At 42.3% G+C, this 20,303-nt stretch overlaps 1 protein-coding gene across 1 annotated transcript in view; it reads right to left on the bottom strand.

The window, feature by feature from the left end:
- Window positions 1-76: 76 nt before the first annotated feature.
- Cenpj (centromere protein J) overlaps window positions 77-20,303 on the bottom strand; it is a 40,786-nt gene continuing 20,559 nt past the window's right edge. Inside the window, exons 8-18 of the mRNA XM_038310713.1 lie at window positions 18,621-20,247; window positions 15,731-15,863; window positions 14,464-14,629; window positions 10,160-10,399; window positions 8,599-8,683; window positions 5,241-5,305; window positions 4,907-5,020; window positions 3,155-3,295; window positions 2,996-3,080; window positions 2,795-2,915; window positions 77-403 (exon numbers count right to left, since the gene is read on the bottom strand). Of these exons, the coding sequence (XP_038166641.1) occupies window positions 211-403; window positions 2,795-2,915; window positions 2,996-3,080; window positions 3,155-3,295; window positions 4,907-5,020; window positions 5,241-5,305; window positions 8,599-8,683; window positions 10,160-10,399; window positions 14,464-14,629; window positions 15,731-15,863; window positions 18,621-20,247 (2,970 nt within the window). The 3' untranslated portion in view covers window positions 77-210. The remainder of the gene's footprint in view (window positions 404-2,794; window positions 2,916-2,995; window positions 3,081-3,154; window positions 3,296-4,906; window positions 5,021-5,240; window positions 5,306-8,598; window positions 8,684-10,159; window positions 10,400-14,463; window positions 14,630-15,730; window positions 15,864-18,620; window positions 20,248-20,303) is intronic.

Raw genomic sequence — 20,303 nt, 5'->3', positions numbered from 1 at the left:
CTGCTTTTGTGTTTCAAAGAATGTAAAACAGAAAGAAACTGTGTGATAAAACTTTAATTTTAAAAATCAAATCTTTACATTCAGACATACACATATGCACACACACATATACACTATAAATTAAACAACTGAACACACAAGAAATGAACATACTCTGAAAAGAAAAGCCATTTAGTGTTAGTTAGTTCATGATTAATCCCATGAAGATCTTTACAGTTCCGTGTCCATTAGAACATTACCATCTTTGTCCTTTACTCTGACTCGACCAGATGTGTACTTTGTCTCTTGGTGGCCATTTGCATAGACAGTTTTAACAGTTCCATCTGGATATTCTCGTCTCTTGAACTGGGCAGTATGGAGCTCTCTTTGGCCATTATTAAACTCGATGATTTTGTTGCCATCACTGTAAAATTTAAACCAGAATATAATTTCTTTAAAAACTATATCAATAGGACCTAGACATAGTGGTGTGTACATGACTGTAATACCAGCCCTTAGGAATCTAAGAATAGGAGGACAGGGAGTTCAAGACCAGCCTGCACTACAGGTGCAAAACACTGCCCCTGAAATTTAAAAGAGCTGGAGGTAGCTCAGTGGAAAAATGCTTGCCTGGTGGGCATGAGACTTTGGTTCATTCCTCAATAGTATGTAAGAATAGAAAGAAAGAAGCACGCAACAGGAAAGCTAGCTAAAAGTAGCCTTTTGATTCTGGTGATTATTTCTTCTTCTAAACACATTCCTTGGTCCTCTTCCCAACTGCAATATTTCATTTTAGTTCTAGCTACCAAGTTAGCCTTTACATGTGACCCTGAAAGTTTCTTTTAATGGATTTATTTGTATTTTTACTATGAAGTGTTCAGTATTTGTTTTTTCATTTAAAAACTCTTTTCCTTTTCCTTTTTTTTTTTTTTTTTTGTGACTATCTGCCTACTCCTTAGTGCTGGGAGTAAAGGCTTGTGTACGTCACTATGCCCAACTCAAAGGTGATCATTGTGTTAAAGTTTAGCTGTTCAGGTTCCTTGGGGGAAGGCTGAGATGGCTCCTTTCCTCTCCCCCCCCCCACTAAATTGAAGACCACCTAAGTACTTTGAACAACAAAACAAATAGTCAGAATATGAAAAAATTAACACAAAGACAGGTTGGGCATGTCTATGGGACATTAACAATAAATTTCCAGGCTTAGGTCCGAAGTGCCATGACCAACAGAAGCCTGGAAATCAGCAATTTGTAACACAGATGGACAGGTGTTACTAGCAGAACGGTCGGCCCTGTGCCACATACATATGTGAGACCCAAATCCATTCCAAGAGTTGATGCTCTCCTGGGGATCCCTGCCCCAGCACAGCTGCATATCAACATCCACACTACATCTTGAGAGCCACCGCTCTTAACTAATTTGGAAACAAGACTAGCTATAAATTAATCTATGTTGAAGCTAGATGCATAGGTACATACTGTTTCTCTGCTTATTACACAAAATTTCAAATATGAGTAAAAACATTTTAAATTCGTTCTGAAGTTACTCAATGTATAGTAGCTTTCAGATTTTTTCAACTACTGTTTATTTGCATGTGTATCAGATTTCTACACTAAGGGGAAACACTGCACTGACTAAGAAGTTGGTGTATCACTTGAATCAGTTTTACCTTTCTTGACAATTTGTACCATAGGCTTCATGTTGGTTAGTGTGTTAATTGCTTCCAAAGATGGGATAATTAGTGGTCACATCCTAAGGTAAAGAGGGGAAAACTCAAGAATTGGATGTAGCAGAGCTTCACCAGGGCTGTGACTAAAATAAGCTCTATTATCATTAGGTTGGTTACAGTGCACACCTATAATCTCAGCATGGGGTAGGTAAAGGCAAGAAGGTCAGGAGTTCGAGGCCAGCCTAAGATATAAGAGACCCTGCTTTTAAAAAGTCCCTAGCCGGGCAGTGATGGCACACGCCTTTAATCCCAGCACTCGGGAGATCCCAGCCTGGTCTACAAGAGCTAGTTCCAGGACAGGCAACAAAAACTACAGAGAAACCCTGTCTCGAAAATCCAAATAAATAAATAAATAATAAAATAAATAAATAAAAAGTCCCTGGATTGGGCATCCAGGGACTACATAAAGCTAACTTTCAGAAATAAAATATTCAGAAGGACAAATAGTTTGTTGGTTTTGAAAGGTTTGGATCAAATATGTCAAGAGAGTAAACTGTAACAGACTGGGCAGAGAGGTTGAGAATTTAAAAATACACGCAAGAGAGAGAAGGTTCAGTGGCTGTGTCAGCTGCAGAGGGTAGCCTGCCTTCTGTGTCTCAGTCTGCTCCTGAGTACTGAGCAGACTCTCTCTCAATCCTGTTAGCTCACATTGTTTCTAAACTTCACAGTGCAAGCATGCTTTTCTCAGACGCTGCATTCACTTCTCATTCAGCTCACTGAAAACTTCTAGTCACTGGAATATTTTGTTTTGTATTTGGGAGGGTGCAGAGCCAAAGGAATTCTCTACTTTATTCCCTTAAGACAAGGTCTCTCACTAAACTGGAAGCTTGAAATTTGGGCCAGGCTTGCTTACTAACGAGCTTCCAGAACCACCTATCTTTCCCCTGCCCCATCATCTCCAATGCTGAGGTTCCAGGAACATGCATCCACATCGTGTACAGGTGGGAGTCCCTCTCAGATCTTCATGACCACACAGCAGTGCTCTTCTCTACTGAGCCACATCCCAGCCCCAAATGTTTCACTTTTTTTAAAAAAGTTGAACCATGAAAATTTGGAAAATGGAGAAACAGATTTAAGAGGTGGCATACCGTTGCACTCGGACAATTGTGCCATCTGGAAAGATGCTCTCTTCTTGACCATCAGCAAATAAATTCTTAATAGTTTGGTCAGGGAATGTGATTTCTTTCCTTCCATCTGGGAAATGTTTTTCTGTTTTAAAAATGGTTGTTATCAATGTATGTTTTTAAGGAAGGTTGGAATTTAACAAAGTAGACACAGTGAGTTTGTACCTATTTGTCCACTTGAGAAATGTAAGACTTCAAGGCCTTCCGGGTATGTGGTGTGAGTGGTCTGGGCAGCAGCATAGTAGTAGACCTGCAAAGACATTAGGTCAGTCGCCCCTTCTCCTGAGACGATGCCCCTAGAAGCAGCGCCCTGAGCATACGTACCACTCTCTCATCAGGCATGACCTGCTTCACGTCACCATTAAAGAATGTAACAGTGATGCTCTTCCCATCTGCACTCACTTCCTTCCGAGTTCCATTGGGAAACAGTATAACCCGGAACCCATTTTTATAAACCTTTTCTACCTAAAAAGACACAAGGTAAGATTTCCTCCTCAGACCATGCAACAGAGCTACGAGGAATCCTCTGCCTGTTTACCCATGTCCATATTCTTACAATAAAAAGTGAAATCCTAAAATCAGAAGTAGAGAACACCTTTATTTCATCAGGTCATGCTGTTCTGAGTTAGTTGTTGCTGTTCACATTTCATTTATACTAACAGAACCCACCTAAAACAAAACCTCTCCTCATCATCATGGTACCCTACAGGAGACTCAGAAAACATGGCTACTTCTTGAGGACTGAGGAGGATAAACAGTTTGAAAAACATGGCTACTTCCCTTGACTGTTTATCCTCCTCAGTCCTCAAGGCTACCCTGAACTTTGGCCGTATCCTTTCAATTAAATGATCAAGATTAGGGTATATGAAACAGATCTGTCCCTTAGTCACCTCCTCCAGCCAATATCATTTATGTGCTTTTCACTCCTTTTTTCCCCCCTTTTTCCACTTAGAAATGTTGGTAAGGCCAAGACAGAGACCAGAGAGGTGGCTTACAGGGTAAAGGCACTTGCTGTCAAGCCTGAAAAACTGAGTTCAGCCCTCAGGACCCAGATGTTGGAAAGAGAATACCAACTCCTGGAAATTGTACTCTGACTCCCTCATTTGTTCTGTGGCACACACGTGCCCACACAAATAACTGTAAGGCCAAGAACAAAGTTATGCAGGCTGGTAATAGATCTGGCTACAGAAGAGTGAAGACCAGACCTTCTAGCTGTGTGTGATTTAAGAATGAAGTAAAGGGTGATATTCCTCCTTTTGTATATCACAAAATGTTCAAGCCCCACAGTCCTGAAGCTCAGCACCTCCATAGCCTTCAAGACTCTAGTAACATACCAGAAGAGTCTCTGATGGGCTGCATGCATAATGTTCTCCCCTGCTAGTACAATGAAGCATCCTAGCCATCATGCAGTGCAGCATCATATGACATGTTTGTGGTGACAGTATAGGCCTATGATGACTGACCAAATAAAGTACATAATACTTGATAACATAAAACAGCTATGTGCTGGTTTATGTGCTTTCTGTACTATGTCTTAGCGCATGCTGCTATATAAAAGGTTTACACGAGAACCATACTGTGTGTTTATGTCACCACTCTCTCCTGTACTTCAGCTCATCTTGTGTCACTTTGTTCAACGAGGCCCTAGCTCTACCATATTTACCCGTACTTGTGCTCACACACCCATACGTTCATACACAGCCATGGCGTGCCCCTGGCCTGAGGTAGATGATCTCATTTAGGTCTGTGTAAGCTCGTTCTAAGATGTTCCTGTGATAGTTCTCAGAACAGTCCTGTTGTCAAGTGACACTCTTCTCAGAGTATAAACCCCCTGTTTTATGCATGGTTATTTGTACTCACTATTTTTTAAATGATTTATTTTTATGAGAATTGGTGTTTTGCCTGCATGTGTGTCTGTGTGAGGGTATCATATCCCCTAAAACTGTAGTTATAGACAATTGTAAGCTGCCATGTGGGTGTTGGGGATTAAGCCTGGGCTCTCTGGAAAAACAGCCAATGTTCTTAACCACTGAGCCATCTCTCCAGTCCCATATTCATTACTTTAAATTCATTTACCTTTCCATCAGGATGACTGATTTCTCCCTGGATTTCTTCCTCTTTTTCCTCTTTGTTTTTGTATTCAAGATCTGGGAGGTTCACTGGTTCACGAGGTTCTCTGGGCAAGGCAGCCTAGAAGACAAGATACATTAAGCAGTTACAACCTGTACCTGCCAAATAAAAGCCATATTCTAAAATTACGTGATACTATATCCAGTGTTTGTTGTTATATAAAATAACATTTACAATGTTAAATAAAAACCCTCCTTTATTCCTGGTTTAGAAACTCAGCAAATCCATTTCAATTCTGAATAAAGTACATTCACATATTTAACAATATAAAAAAATTTACTTGTCCTTTATCCGAGTTGCCCAAATCACGAGGAGGCACAGACTTGGCTCTTTGAGATAGATTCCCTGTTAGAATGTAATTATTAGAGTTAGTTTTAATGCTTAATGAAAATGTTTAATTTTTTTGGTCTGGTAAAACTATTTCCTTTGGGGTCAGTGAGATAGCTTAGCAGGTAAAAGCACTTACCACCAAGCCTTGAAATAGTAATCCTTGGAACCCACAAGGGGAGGAGAGAACCAGCTTCCACAAGCTGTCAGTCACCTTCCACATCAGCACAGTGGTTCACACATACCCACACCAGACACAAAGCATTTCCTTTATCAATGCTGTTTTATCTAACCCTACCTTCTTGTTTGTTTATTTGTGTGTATGTGTGAGTCTGTCTGCCAACATACAATGTACTGAGGCATTCGGGTACCAAAGGAAGCAGGAAGAGGGCATCGGATCTCCTAGAGCTGGAGTTATAGGCAGTGGTGAGCTATCCAGTGTGGTTCTGGGAACAGAACGTGAGTCCTCTGAGAGCTCCATCACTGAGCCCTCCCGCTAGCCCTGCCTGAGAGGTCCCAAACCGCCAGCAGCAGCAGCTCCATACAATAATGGATTTAGAAAACACCAGCATCTGAAAGGTTAGTTTATGGATGATGGAAGACAAGACAGAGAGAAAAGAAATGGAAGAGTGCAGAGGCTTGGCTGTAAGTCCACCAGTGGGCTCATGGGAGCCAGGGCTCTGGTGCTAGCAGGATGTGGACACAAGAAGAATGCCATTCTTTAACTCACAGGGCAAGTGTGCAAATTATATTATACAACTGTAACTGTCACATCATTTCTAACCTTTAACCTCCATCAGAACTGAGATACTTTATAGGTGAGGAAATGAAACCAAGGCTGAGAGGATAAATTACTGTATCTCTAAGGCAGAACCAGAATTAGTGCCCCGTCAGCTGATTACACACCGAATTCTCTGTTATAATCTAATCTAAAATTGAACCCTCAAACTATCTACAGCTGGACAAGGGGACAGGAGCATGCAGAGATTTCTGGGTGCAGGCTCATCTGCAGCACTGTACAGACAGGCCTGACGTAAGAGGGAGAAAAGAAACAAGACAACAAATGGTGCTGGGACAGCCGGGCAGGCTTCACAGTGACAACGGGAAACTTAAGACACAGAAGGCTGGAGAGGTGGCTCAGCAGTTAAGACCCACAGAACAGCTACCAACATTCTGTAACTCCAGTTCCAGGGGATCCAATGTCCTCTTCTGGCCTCGGCAGGCATGTGAGGCACATGCATACATGCAGGCAAAACATCCATATACATACTTTTAACAAAACAAACGCCACCATGCAAGGAAAAAAGAGGCCCTGCAACATTAATAATTTTTGTTAATCAAAAGAGATAATGAGCAGACACAGGCCAGCTTTAGCTTCATAGCAAGTTCAAGGGTAACCTAAACTCTGTAAGACCCCATCTTTTTTTTTAAGGGTTTGACAAGTAATAGACTGAGAAAAGATATTTGTGATAAAGGTAGATCAGAATGGTTAAAGTCCTAAATAAGTTATTTTCAAAAGAAATCCAGGCTGAGGAGATGGCTGCGTTGAGTTGCACCTGTCTTGTATACATGAAGCCCTGGGTTTCAATTCCCTGTAACTGGGGGGAAATACATATAGCTAACCAGCAAACGCAGTGGTGTTCGATGTAATTAAATAATCAGAAAAATGCAAATTAAAACAATGATAACAAAGTTATACATTTACCTGGCTGTTAAAAACTAAAATCTGACAGTGTTGAATATTGGCAAGAGTGGAACCAGGTACTTTCCTAGCTATTGAGAGTACAAAACAGGGGCTAGTGAGGGTTCAGTAAAGAAACACACCACTGCCAGGAGTGACACGAGTTCAGTCTAGAGGACAGCACTGACTCCTACAAGCTGTCTTCTCAGTCCACGTGTGCAGCTCACAAGCAACACAATAAATAAGTGTGATAAACTGTAAGAGTGTACTCGTATGTTTTGGGAATATTTTGGTACAATCTAGTGGCATTAAAAATATTCTACCAGTTGCCCAGTTACGCCAGCACTTGCTATGTCCTAGAAAAAAATGTGTGTATTCCAGTTACAGACAATAATGTCCATGGTATTGATGCAGCACACACTGATTAATACAAATGAATTTGTTGAGGCTGGAGAGACAACCCAACAGATAAGAGCACTGGCTGATTTTGCAAAGGACCTGGGTTCAGTTCCCAGCATGCACCTGGCAAACTCATAACAATTACAGAAAGAAACAGTGTGAAACGATTTATCAATTGTATGGGCACATGAAGGTTTTTGGCTTTTTTTGTTATTTTTAGTGTATGTTTCTTTTTCTAATTTTATTTGAATTTTTTTATGTATGAAAGCTTTGCATGTATACTGACATGCAGGAAGAGGGTATCAGAGCCTATTACAGATGGTTGTGAACCACAAGTAGTTGCTGGGAAATGAACTCAGGACCTCTGGAAGAGCAGTCGGTGCTCTTAACCTTTGAGCCATCTCTCCAACCCTGGGCACATGTAGTTTAAAAGATTACATGGAATGCTATCAGGAATTATCTGAGGAGTAGGACCAATAAAGAGACCCCGCCCCCAAAACAATATACCCCCTACACACACAGACACACACACAGAGACACACACACACAAACACACACGGTTCAAGTTTCTCCAGGAAATTTATGATGAGGTAAGGAAAGGCTACATCCAGAACAGGCTCCAGCGGAGGAATGGGCCTCAGGAAGAGCACTCAGTCCTGACAGCTTATCTCACAACTAAATGAATACATGCATATTTCCTGGCCTTTGTCTATTCTCTAAAATTTAACCATTACAGTTTGCAAAAGCTATAAATGAATCCATTTTCCTTTACAAGTCTGTTCCCTAACTCCTTTTGAAACAGGGGAACAAAGGTAGCATCTTTTTTTTTGTTTTGTTTTGTTTTTCGAGACAGGGTTTCTCTGCAGCTTTAGAGCCTGTCCTGGACCTAGCTCTTGTAGAGCAGGCTGGTCTTGAACTCACAGAGATCCAGCTGCCTCTGCCTCCTGAGTGCTGGGATTAAAGGCGTGCGCCACCACCGCCCGGCCCAAAGGTAGCATTTTATATGCTGGTGATGCAGAGGCTCCAGATCATTCATTTCATTCCTAGAATACAGTCTTCTCTCATCCTGCTGCTCCCATCCACCTCGCTCTAAGCCAGTCTCACTTGGCAACCCAGATTGGCCTGAACCTGTAATGATCCTCCTGCCGGTGGAGCAACAGGTGTGGTGACCACACTCAGCTCAGATTCTCTATAAAGTTCTGAAATATAAAAGGGCCATGCAGCCTCTTACCTTGTGCTGGCAAATACTTTTTCTTATATTTTTCTACCTGGGCTCTTGAAGAAACATGACTCTTTTGAAATTGAATAGATGAATTCTATGAGAGACAATTTTTAATATAATTATTAGTCTACATTTCATGTCACTGAGTAAAATTAACTCAGTTAAGAGCTGTTCTCTGCACTCCCGTTTACCACAGTAGGCCAGGTTAATAATTGGTGGCTGTCTAGGAATGAACCACACACTATCCCCCAACTCAAGACACACAGCAGACCTTCATATCAATTAGCCTCTTCCACAAGCTGCCCTCTTGTCCCCACTGGTTGATGAGGCTGCTTGATACTTCCCCCATTCCCAAATTTGTCCCCATTACCAGCACTGCCAGGCTCACCCCACCACCAATCTGTGCTCTGTCTCACCTTAGCTAGGACAATCCCAGAAGTTGCCACCATCAATTCTAACAATACCGTCAATAAACAGGTGCACAAATGACAGAGTTAGACTGTGGGGTGACCCCCCAAACAGTTCACCAGGTATTCTTCTAAAGAGTCAGGGTTGCTTCATAAAATGGTAAAGTATTTAAAGGCTAGGAGGCCATGATTTCTACAGCTCTTTTCTACTGCTTTGGCCACACACAAAGCATGGTGAGATGTTCAGAGCAATGGCAGTTTGGGGCTTCATCACGCCCCTTTCATCTCTCCACTAGGAAGCCTCCGTGATGAAGTACAGTGGAGGACAAGCGAATGCCTCTTCCAGGGTATTGTGTAGTGAGTGAGATTTCATTTGTATTATTTTGTTGATTTTCAAGACAGGGTTTCTCTGTAGCTTTGGGGCCTGTCCTGGAACTAGCTCTTGTAGACCAGGCTGGCCTTGAACTCAGAGATCCGCCTGCCTCTGCCTCCCGAGTGCTGGGATTAAAGGTGTGTGCCACCGCCGCCCAGCTCATTTGTATTTTAATAAAAGTTTGCCTGAAAGAGTAAAACAGCTGCACTGATCAGCCTTACAGACCAGGCAGTGATGATGCAACACCTTTAATCCCAGCAGCCACACTAGTTTGCCACAGAAAGCAGGCAGTTGTGGTGCACACCTTTAATCCCAGCAGCTACACGAGTTTGCCATAGAAAGCAGGCGGTGGTGGTGCACACCTTTAATCCCAGGCCTAGAGAGGAATATAAAATGGAAGGAGACAACTCTGTCAGTCTCATTCAGAGATTCCTAGAGACAGGATCGCCATTTCGGACTGAAGAAGAGGTAAGAGCCCATGGCTGGCTGTTTTGCTTTTCTGACCTTCAGGTTGAACCTCCAATATCTGTCCCTGGGATTTTATTAATCGTACTACAGTACTGTATCCTGTCTTTGCAGATCATTCCTTCTAAACTCTCTTCCTGTCAATGTTCACAGCCTAGAGCACACAAGGGCCTAACAGTCTCTTGATTTATACATGTTTGGTACATGCTCCACCTGTAGCCTTCAGCCTTCTGCTACAGCTCCATTCATTTCCCGGCTTTATGAGTTTAAATGGACACACATTAATATCACCCTGATTTGGCAAAACCAGCTCCCCCAAACCTACCGTGGTGTCATCCTTTTTTGTGGCTGTCACATACTGGGCCTTGGGGCTGCTCTCAACAGCCTCTGCTCTCCTCCAGGCATCCAGTCGGAATCTTTCCATTACTTTTATCTCTTCTCGGAGGTCTGTGTTCTCTTTGACCAGCATTTCTATCTGGCTTCTAAGGCGACCATGTGCACTTGACCATTTTGTCTCCTTCCTTTTCAGATCTTCCTGTAAATCTGTTATCTGCTGTTTCAGAGTCTCTCAAAAGAAAAGGTACTAGAATTAATGTAATAGGGAAAGAGATACATCAATAAAACAAAATGTCAGCCCACCTCAGACAGCAGAAGCCTACACAGTAAATGACACTGGGTTTTCAGGAGCTCGGTCGTGGAAGTCAGGTCAGTGCTCACCTGACACTGTCAACAATGAGTGAAAAGCCAGGAGAAAGCAGAGCAGCACTGAGTGTGGTGTGAGGGAGCACAGCATAACCTAACCACTACTAAAGCAGCAGCAAAGAAAATGACGGGAGCTCCTGCACAGAGACTGGGGGGATCCATGCGTGAGGCCGTCCAGAGGTGGAGAGTGGCTGACGACTGTTCAGTCAGTTCCAAATTATATCCCCTGTTCAACGCCCAATCCCCTCTCACTACTGCACTTGACTAGTCTCTTAAAAATACTGTCAGCCAGGCGTGATGGTGCACGCCTTTAATCTCAGCACTAGGAGGGCAGAGGCAGGCAGATCTCTGAGTTCGAGGCCTGCCTGGGCTACAGAATGAGTTCCAGAACAGCCAGAGCTGTTACACAAAGAAACTCCATCTCGAAAAACTGGAAAAAAAATTAATGAAAATTAAGAAAATGATGGAGGAATGTGGCTCAGCAGTAAAGTGCTGGGTTTGAACCCCAGCAGCACAGTGAGAAGGAAGTAGGGAAGGGACGGACAGGGGTGGGGAGGGCTGGGAATATACTCAGAAGCAGAACACTGGCCTATGTATGAGAGCCTAGGTTCAATCCCAAGCAGTAAAAAAAGGAAGAAATGAGCTGTTCTAGATGAAGTAAGTGAACAAACTGCAGGGGTACGCACGGAAATCAAGACTAGAGTCAGGACAGAATGTCATCAGTGGTTTGGAAACTACAGCAAGCTCGGAGAACAGCACACAACAGTCTACCAATACTATTGGCAGGCCATTTTAATGACTGACTACGAAAGACCAAGAGCACAGAGTGACTGAGAGCTGTACTAGGATTACTAAGGTCGGCAGTGGAGAGAGCCCCAACATTTCCCAGCAGAAGGGAAAGTGCTCCTCTTGTACCCCGGAGACTAGTGAAGCAGGCTCGCCTCACAGGGCTGAGATGTGGCTTTCAGTGACTGCCTGGTTAGTGTTAGTACCTATACTTAATAAAATTGAAAGGGAAGGAACAATGTAAAATTCATTCATTCTGTGAAACCAGTATTACTCTGATACCAAAACCCATACAAGCACACAACAAAAACTCATATTTATGTAATCTCAGGCCCCATCTTGGGATTTCAGGATACTCAGTGCTGAGGATTGAGCCCTGGGATTTAAGCATGCTAGGCAAGTGCTAAGTTATATCCTCAAGCTTAAAAATTCTCAATAAAAGTATATGCAGACCAGATTAAATAATACTTTAAGGCTATACAATATGATCAGGCTGATTTCAGTGCAGGAGTACAGGGGTAGTTAAATATACAAATTAATAAATGCAGTACAACACATAAATAGATTCAGGAACAGAAGTCACATGTTCGCCTCAATGGATACAGAAAGTCTTAGATAATATTCAATATTCTTCGTAATAAAATTCTTGAAGAAACTAGGAACAGAATCCTAGAGCAATAAGACAGGAGAAATAAAAGTGATACAAATAAGGAAGAAATTCAGTTGTCTCTCTGTGAAGAAAACATGAACCTATTTAAAACTCTAAAGCCTCTACTAGAAAACTTTCAGATCTGATACATTCAGCAGAGTTGCAGGATATATAGTCAATATACAAAATAGAACTAATTCACTAATACATTAATCTCATTCACTAATGGGAACTTGACAGAAATCAGGAAAACAATCTGTTAAAATAGTGTATGTATGTCTGTATGTATTATATATGTATGTATGTCAGAGGCTGTGGAAATATACAGCATATGGCAATTATAATTCAGATGTCAACCCACCAGGGGAATGACTGATGAAAGTTAATCCTGTCCAGGTAAGGTCTGCAGGACCACAGACTCTGGAAACTTGCTCACTTTTGCTACGGCAGCTTGGTGTCTCCAATACCTGCATTGTAGTATGTACTCTCATGTGATGTGCATATGTAATCTCATGATTGCATCTCAGTCTTATGGGCACATACATTTGTGAGTGGATCAGGAAGACGACTTTTCATTTAACTATATAGTTTTGATATATTTACTATTTATATTATATATTTGAATATTTTTACTGGGACATGCTTCATAACTGAATCTATTTGTCCCACAAGGATTGTAGACACTTAAAAGCCTGCCTTGTTCTTTTGCTCAGACTAAGTTAGCTCACTTTCACCTCAAAACAAATTCAAAACTAGACTAAAGCCTCTCTGTAAATGGATCATAAGTTTGGAACTTTGCAGCTATGCACAGGGTCAGAGTCACAGATATCTAACCAGGTTGCTACACAGGAAGCCAAGACAGTAGGATCTCAAAGCCAGTGTGGACTGCGCAGTGAAATCCTGTCTTTTTTTTTTTTTTTTGGTTTTTCGAGACAGGGTTTCTCTGTGGCTTTGGAGCCTGTCCTGGAGCTAGCTCTTGTAGACCAGGCTGGTCTCGAACTCACAGAGATCCGCCTGCCTCTGCCTCCCGAGTGCTGGGATTAAAGGCGTGCGCCACCACCGGAAATCCTGTCTTAAAAGCAAATACATAATTGAAGGGGAAGCCCAGCCAATCACCTTGTTTGTAAGGTGTGTCCCCCTTAGGCTAAAATTTACTTATAAAATCCTGCGGTTTGTTTTCCTGCGCTCCTTGCTGGAACTTTGGCTGTGTACACTGTGTATGCCTGTAGGCCAGAAGAGGGTGCCAGATCTCATTACACATAATAAAATAAAACCGTAACTAATGCTGCAGGTGTGCACATGGGATGACATTTGTGCAAATGACATGATGGCATTGCCCCAGGTGCCATGCAACATGGGGGAAAAGAAAGCATAGGCTGGAACCCACAGCACTAATATAAAAAGTATGGAAAGCAGGTGAGCTCACATTTTATGCAGGAAATAGCGGACAGCCATGTGAAACTGTGGTGGTGAGAAGTGAGGTTGTTAAAGTGTATTTACTAGGTTTTTATACTTAGTGAAATGAGTTTTCTCCTTAGAAAGCTTTGCATGTGTCAATGTATAGCGTATCATCTGGTTTTCCCAGGTTTATAGTTCTAACAAGAAATGCATGCCAGGTGGTGGTGGTGCACACCTTTAATCCCAGCACTTGGGAGGCAGAAAGAGGTGGGTTTCTGTGAGTTCAAGGCCAGCCTGGCCTACCAAGTGAGTTCCAGGACAGGCTTCAAAGCTACAGAGAAACCCTAAGGGGGAAAAAAGGCATGCATGGAGCTGGAGAGATGGCTCAGTAGTTAAGGTCACTGGCTGCTCTTCCAGCGGACCAGGGTTAGATTACCAGAACCCACGTGGTGATTCACAACCACCTCTAACTCTGGTCCCAGGGGATCTGACACCCTTTTCTGATCTTCAGGGGCTGCACATATGTAACACACATACATTCATGTAGGCAAAACACTCATACACATAAAAAATATAGTAAAAGAAATGTATTTATTCTTTTTAACTGCTCCTTTCCTGTGATCATGCCCATGTCCACCTCTGCGATGCAAAGAACCATTATTTGCCCTGTCGTTTTGTAAGTTTTGGAGCTAAACCCCTAGTTAGTATATGGGCATAAATGACTATGAATGAAAAGAATTAGCAGCAGTCACTGTGTGACAGGTCAAAATGAGGGCACAGTATGAAACTGGGGCACATTCGAGTTCTGGCTTCTGGGTTGCACAGGATCTTTGCAGGAATTCTGCTACTCTAAAAGGACTGGTGACTGTATCTCTTAGAGTCGGACCAAGATGTTCTGATGCAGTGTTGTAGACACCCAGTTTTCTCCCCACTCACCCCCTTCTTGAGGTGTGGTTTCACCCTGTACCCTTTTCTACCTCAACCTTCTAAGGGCTAAAATCACACTTACTTTCTGAAACATCAAATAACTCTAATGGGTTTCTTACAAGATTGCCATCTTTGTTAGCCCTTGACTGTGGTGTAGAACCAGATACCTGTATTTCTTCACGCTCCTTCTTATCTGGAAATGTCCTTGCAGCTGCTGTGTACTTTTCAAAGACTTTGCGTTCCTTTTGTAGTTTCCTTGTCTCCTCCTTTTTATACTCTTCTATTCGAGCCAGTTCTCTTGCCTTTTGTTGCTCAAAGTCAGCAATTTCTTTCCTACAACAAACAAGTCACGATGTCATGGGATAGTCTCAGTATATATAATGATCCATGTGTACCCAAGTGTGATAATATACACCTTTCTTTCTAGCATTGGGTGGCACAGAGTAGATACAGGATCCCTTGAGTACCAAGAACTCAATACTAGCCTGAGCAACACTAAAAAAACTAAAAAAACTAAAGAAGGCCTTCATGCTAAATCCTAAGGCCCTAATCACCAATGCTAAAAATAAATAAATAAATGTCATCAAAATGGAACCCAGGGCCAGCCTGAAAGTTACTGATCCAAGTGAATCCACCTACAATACACTGGCCTCAAAGATTAGCCAGTATGCTTTCCCTAACATTCATTCAGCAAGCATCTACTAGGTACTTACTGTCAATCTACAAAGTGGGACACCACAGCCTCTCATATGCAATGGAAAAACAAACAGTAATAGCGCCAGCAAGATGGCTCATCACCTGAAAGTGCTTGCTGCACAAATCTGACGACCTGAGTCAGATCCCATGGTGGACAGAGAGAACAGACTCCTGAAAACTGTCCTCTACCACACTGGCCCCATGGCAAGCCTGAGCCTTAAACAGTCTCACACACACAACACATACATGATACACACAAGTAGTAAAAAGGAAAATAAATGTTTGAAACATTAGAAGCAGTAAGGAGAAAGCCAGGAACCACAACATGTACACAGAAATGATATGAGGAAAGCTGGGGGAGCAGGGAACTGGAGAAACTGTCCTTCCAACCTAAACCAAGCCAAGAGGAGGCAGCAACCTCAGAACTCTGCGGTCTACTAAAGGTGCATCAGGTATACACAGCTGAAGAAAGCAAGGGCTGGAAATCAGTTGCAGCATTCTCTAGGATCTACTAGTAACCCCTTTTATCCTGGGCCTCTGGCAGACAGTTCTAGGAACTGTCATCCATCCTGAGGCACCCTGCTGGTGCCAGGCTGAGGAAACTAGAGGCCATGTGCTCTGATCTGCCCCACAATTCACTGATTCATTTATACTTGTTATTTAAAGTGATTAAAACTTCTAACACAGTCTTAAAGAAACAAATCATTGTATTTTCTCTTCTCACAGAAAAAAACTTACCTCAGTTTTTCCAAGGCACTTTCTCGTTCAATTCGAAGTTTAGCTAAAGATGTATTCTCAGCTTTAAATTTTTCTATTTCTGATTCCAATTCAATAACTTTCTCTCTCAAAACCTGAGATCGAACACTGTCACCTATAAAACAGACGATAAACTCTGAACTTTACAGGAGGCTTACAACCAAACACTGGCTATCTGTGAACACTAGAGCCAAGAAGGTTTATCACTGAACCTGTCATCCCATTGCAGAGGAAACAAAACTTCAGACAGCAGAGAAGGGGGAACAAAGAAGGCCTAGCTTTCTAAAAGAAAGCAGTTTAGCTTTAAGAAAGAACCAAGGTGGACTGCTGTATACCTGCAGTCCTGGCACTCAGGAAGCAGAGGCAGGAGGTACTGTAAGTTCAAAGCCAGCTTGTTCTACATAGTGAATTCCAGATCAACAAAGGGCTGTTATTACAGGTAAAAAGAAACATGAGATCTTAAGGGATAATCAATACCCAAACCAAAATGTAAGCTTTATTATTATATCAAAGAAACACAGTTGAGCATGGGTATACACCTGTAATCCTAGCACTCTGGAAATGGATGAAACAGGATTGCAAGTTTAAAGGCCGCCTGAGGTACACAGCCAGTCCAGGTCAACTGGTCACCATCCTGTCTCAGACACACACGGGAACGGGGGGGGGGGGGGGGGGGCAAATTCTTATTTTTTTCCTTCACCCTTTTAAGACTCAGTTTCCATCTGGAGTCAATTTTGACTTATAAGTCATTTGAGTTCAAGCTTGGCGTTTTCCAATAACCTTGAGGTTGAGGGCTGTGAGAGACTTCTGACTTAGCCCATGGGAAAGGGCATTTGGCCATGAGAAAAGAACTCTATCTAGTAGAAAGAACACTGCTGACACCAAACCTCAGGAATGTCAGGACAGAAAGTAAGGCTGCTTCCCCTCACCCAAGGACAGGAATGGTCTTGTGGTTAGACATTGACTGTGCTGTGCTGTGCTATGCTTTGTTCTGTCTCTGCAGATAAGCAAGTTCTGGAATAAACTCTGGGCCGTTTGGCTGTGTCAGCATGACCGAACAGACCTCCCAATTCGGTCCTGTGTTTTCTGTCTCAGTTTCTTTTATCTGACATTCCTTCTTAGCCTTAATGTCCCCCAATCCAGGAACCCTAGCTGACTTTGTGGGAGCAGGCTCCTACAATCTAGTTTGCTATTTTAAAAGTAAATAGCTAAATTTTTAAAATATTTGTATTATTTTAAGTTATATGTAGGTATGTATGTCTATATGTAAATATATACATGTGAGTGTGGTGTCCACTGAGGCCAGAGGCATCAGACCCCCCAGGCCCCAGAGCTAGAGTTACAAACAGTTGTGAGCCACCTCATGTGGGTGCTAGAAACGTCCTTTGGGCCCTCTGTAAGAACAGCTGTGCTCTTAACTGAGCCATCTCTAGTGAATGCTTTTACCCTTCAGCCTCAGTAATCAGTTCATCACTTAGTAGTCCTATACCCCTGAAAGATACATCCGTAATATATGTCCCCATATAAAAGCACATAGGAAAAGCATCTACCCCCCTCCAAAACAGCACAGAATTTACCTTTGGAAATTTTAGTTATAAATTTTTTGCTTTGTTCCATTTTCAAGCATTCAAATTTCCTACAAAAGTATTTTTTTCAAATTGGTTAAATTATAATTTCTGTTTAAACCATCCAACACTTCTAGCTAGATAATTAGAGTTTATGTGTATGTTAGAATAATCAAACTTTTACCTTAAAGGGTTAGAGAAGATGACTCAGCTGTTAGGAGTACTTGCTACTCTTCCGGAGGATCTAAACTTGGTTCCTAGCACCCATTCACAACCACCTATAGTATCAGCTTAGGGGATCGGATGCCCTCTTCAGGCCTTCTCAGGCACCCACATAAATATGGCATACACATGATGTGGGATTTCTCTCTGTATGCTATGATTACCATTAATAAATAAACTGCTTTGGACATATAGCAGGGCAAAACTGAGTTAGGCAAGGAAAACTAAACTGAATGCTGGGGGAAAAAAGGGCAGAGTCAGAGAGAAGCCGGTAAGCCACAGCCACGTGGGGATACACAGATTAATAGAAATAGGTTAAATTAATATGTAAGAGTTAGCCATTAGCTAGAGCTAAAGGGCCAAGCAGTAATTTAATTGATACAGCTTCTGTGTGATTATTTCAGGGCTGAGCAGCTGGGAATCAACAAGCGGCCTCTTCCTTACAACATACACACACACAATTCTTTTTTCTCTAAGAAGCATATTTTCATTTCTGTAGAAATAGTATTCTAACACATACATATTCATATATACACTTTTCAATGTGTGGATTATTTGAGAATGCATAAATGGGATGCATGGTAATGTTTGTGCCACCATGGAAGAGGGTAAGGCCAAGTATAAGGAAGGGAAAAACCATAAATTTATAGCACAGTCTCATACATACACAGACACACTGCACCTTATCAACAATTTAGAATTGCTCAGTTTCAGTTCCTAGCAGCCAACTACAAGCCACAAATATTTCATGGATGACTTCTGAAATTATTTTTAAGCTACACTCCATTCTGAGTAGCAGCAGTACAATGTCACACTGAAACATCACCCTTCTGTTCAGTGTATATCCATGCAACTCACAAAGTTACTCATCAGTCACTTAGTACCCAGATTAGGGTATCAAACCTACTGTTGCAGAATTGCAGTGTTTACATTTAAATAACCCTCTATGGCCCCAAAGGACAAGAGTGTGGTACTGGCAACTTGACTGTGCCAAAGATAAACTGCATGAAAATTATATGTACCTAAAAAGACAAACTACAGTGCAATGGCCCATTCCTGTAACATTTTCTCATCCCTTGACTTACCTGGTGGTTGGTCTTGACTCATGTTTAACTTGGGTTCGTTTTCCAAGTGTGAATCTATTTTGGGCTTTGGTTTCAGAGAAGGGAAGAATTTCACCATCAAGTCAGATGGAGGAGGGGGGCTTCTGCTCCTGTCAGACTTGCTGAAGTCCTCTCCCTTCTTGACTGGCGCAACCTTCCTTTTGATTGTTTTGTCCAGAGCACATGCTTCACTCTTACTGGGGTACTGTGTCTGGGGTGTATCACATATGGCTTCATCTCTGAGAATAACATTATGTTTACATGAGTTCTCCTCAAGGTCTGTCCAAGATCTTTCATCATCAAAGTCAATTTTACTCACATCTTGAGATGAGGCGAATCTTGATGGCTCAGATACTTTATTTTTCAGGCCTTCAACTAGGACGGACTCGTCACTGCTATACTCTTTCTCAGACAGATCCAGATCAGCATCTCTCCATTTATCTTCTTGAGTCCCACTGTCCCTAAAAGGTCCTTTAGCACTGCAAACTTGTGGGCTGTCCTCTTTGTTGCTGAAGACCCTGTCCCCAGCCTCAGGGGATGGTTTTATGGTAACATCAAGCTGCTCCTCAGAGTCGGTGCTGCTCTCACTGTGGGCAGCATCGTCATCACTTGTACCCCAGCAACGCTGACTTCCACAAGGGCTGGTTTGGAAGGCTTTCTTACTAACTTCACGGGACGGTTCCCTGGAGCCATCAGCTGAGGACCCTGGCCCTGGTGGCAGGAGTGTGGTCTCACTCTTATTCTCGCAGGCAGCGTTATGGTGGGGAACCTCACTGCGGGTCCTCTGCCCACTGGGATCTGTCTGATGCGCCTTCTCCTGCCGCACAGCTTTGACAGGAGTAGAAGACATCCTGTGACCGCTGTAGATCTGTTGATCCCTTTCTAAGATTTTCAATACAAATGAGGAATTACTAGAAAATGATATTTCATCAGCAGCCTGTTCCAAAAATAAAAATTCATCTAATTCCAGGTTTTCCTTTTCTTTTTCTCGTTCCCAATTCTCTAACTTTTTCTGTAGAGAAATGTCGAGGGACGATTCTGTGTCTTTCACTGTCTCACTTCTCAGACTCTTAGAAGTCACACCGTCAGCTGGCTCCGTGGAAAGAGGAAGTCTCTCTCTTCCCTGTGTCTTGTCCCACATCTTGCAACCAGCATCACAGGACTTTATATATGCGGGTATATTTTCCTTATTATTAGCTTGTACATTTCTTTCTAATTTGATCTGGTGTCTAAGTTGTCCATCACATTTCTTCCCCATCTGTACTTTCGGTCCTGGTGGAGAGAGACTTTCCCTCATATTGATCTTGGTCACTCTGGATTTCCGACTGAGTGAGGCAGAACCAGCCTTGGTTCTGGCTTTGCTGTCCTTTTTAACAGTGGGAGTCTCTGCACACAGGTCTTTATTTATAAGAGCAGTTTTCCTCGACAAGTGTTGTCTATCTACTTTACATACTGACTGGTCCTCCGGTGGGCTCTGGCTATTCACTGGTTTACTCTCTTTTCCTTTTTGAAACTTAGATTTAGCATTAGTAAACCTAGCTAAACCTTCTCCTCGTTTTAAAAATGGTTGCTTGGGTTTTGCTTTCATTAGCAATGGTCCTTCTGCTTCCTAAATTAAAAAGACAAAATCCAATGAATGTGTGTACACAAGTGATCTCAGTCATT

Source organism: Arvicola amphibius, chromosome 13 (assembly GCF_903992535.2).
Source record: "Arvicola amphibius chromosome 13, mArvAmp1.2, whole genome shotgun sequence".
Taxonomy (NCBI): Eukaryota; Metazoa; Chordata; class Mammalia; order Rodentia; family Cricetidae; genus Arvicola; species Arvicola amphibius.
The sequence above is the reverse complement of the archived record's forward strand: the minus strand, read 5'-3'. Positions and strand labels throughout refer to the sequence as shown.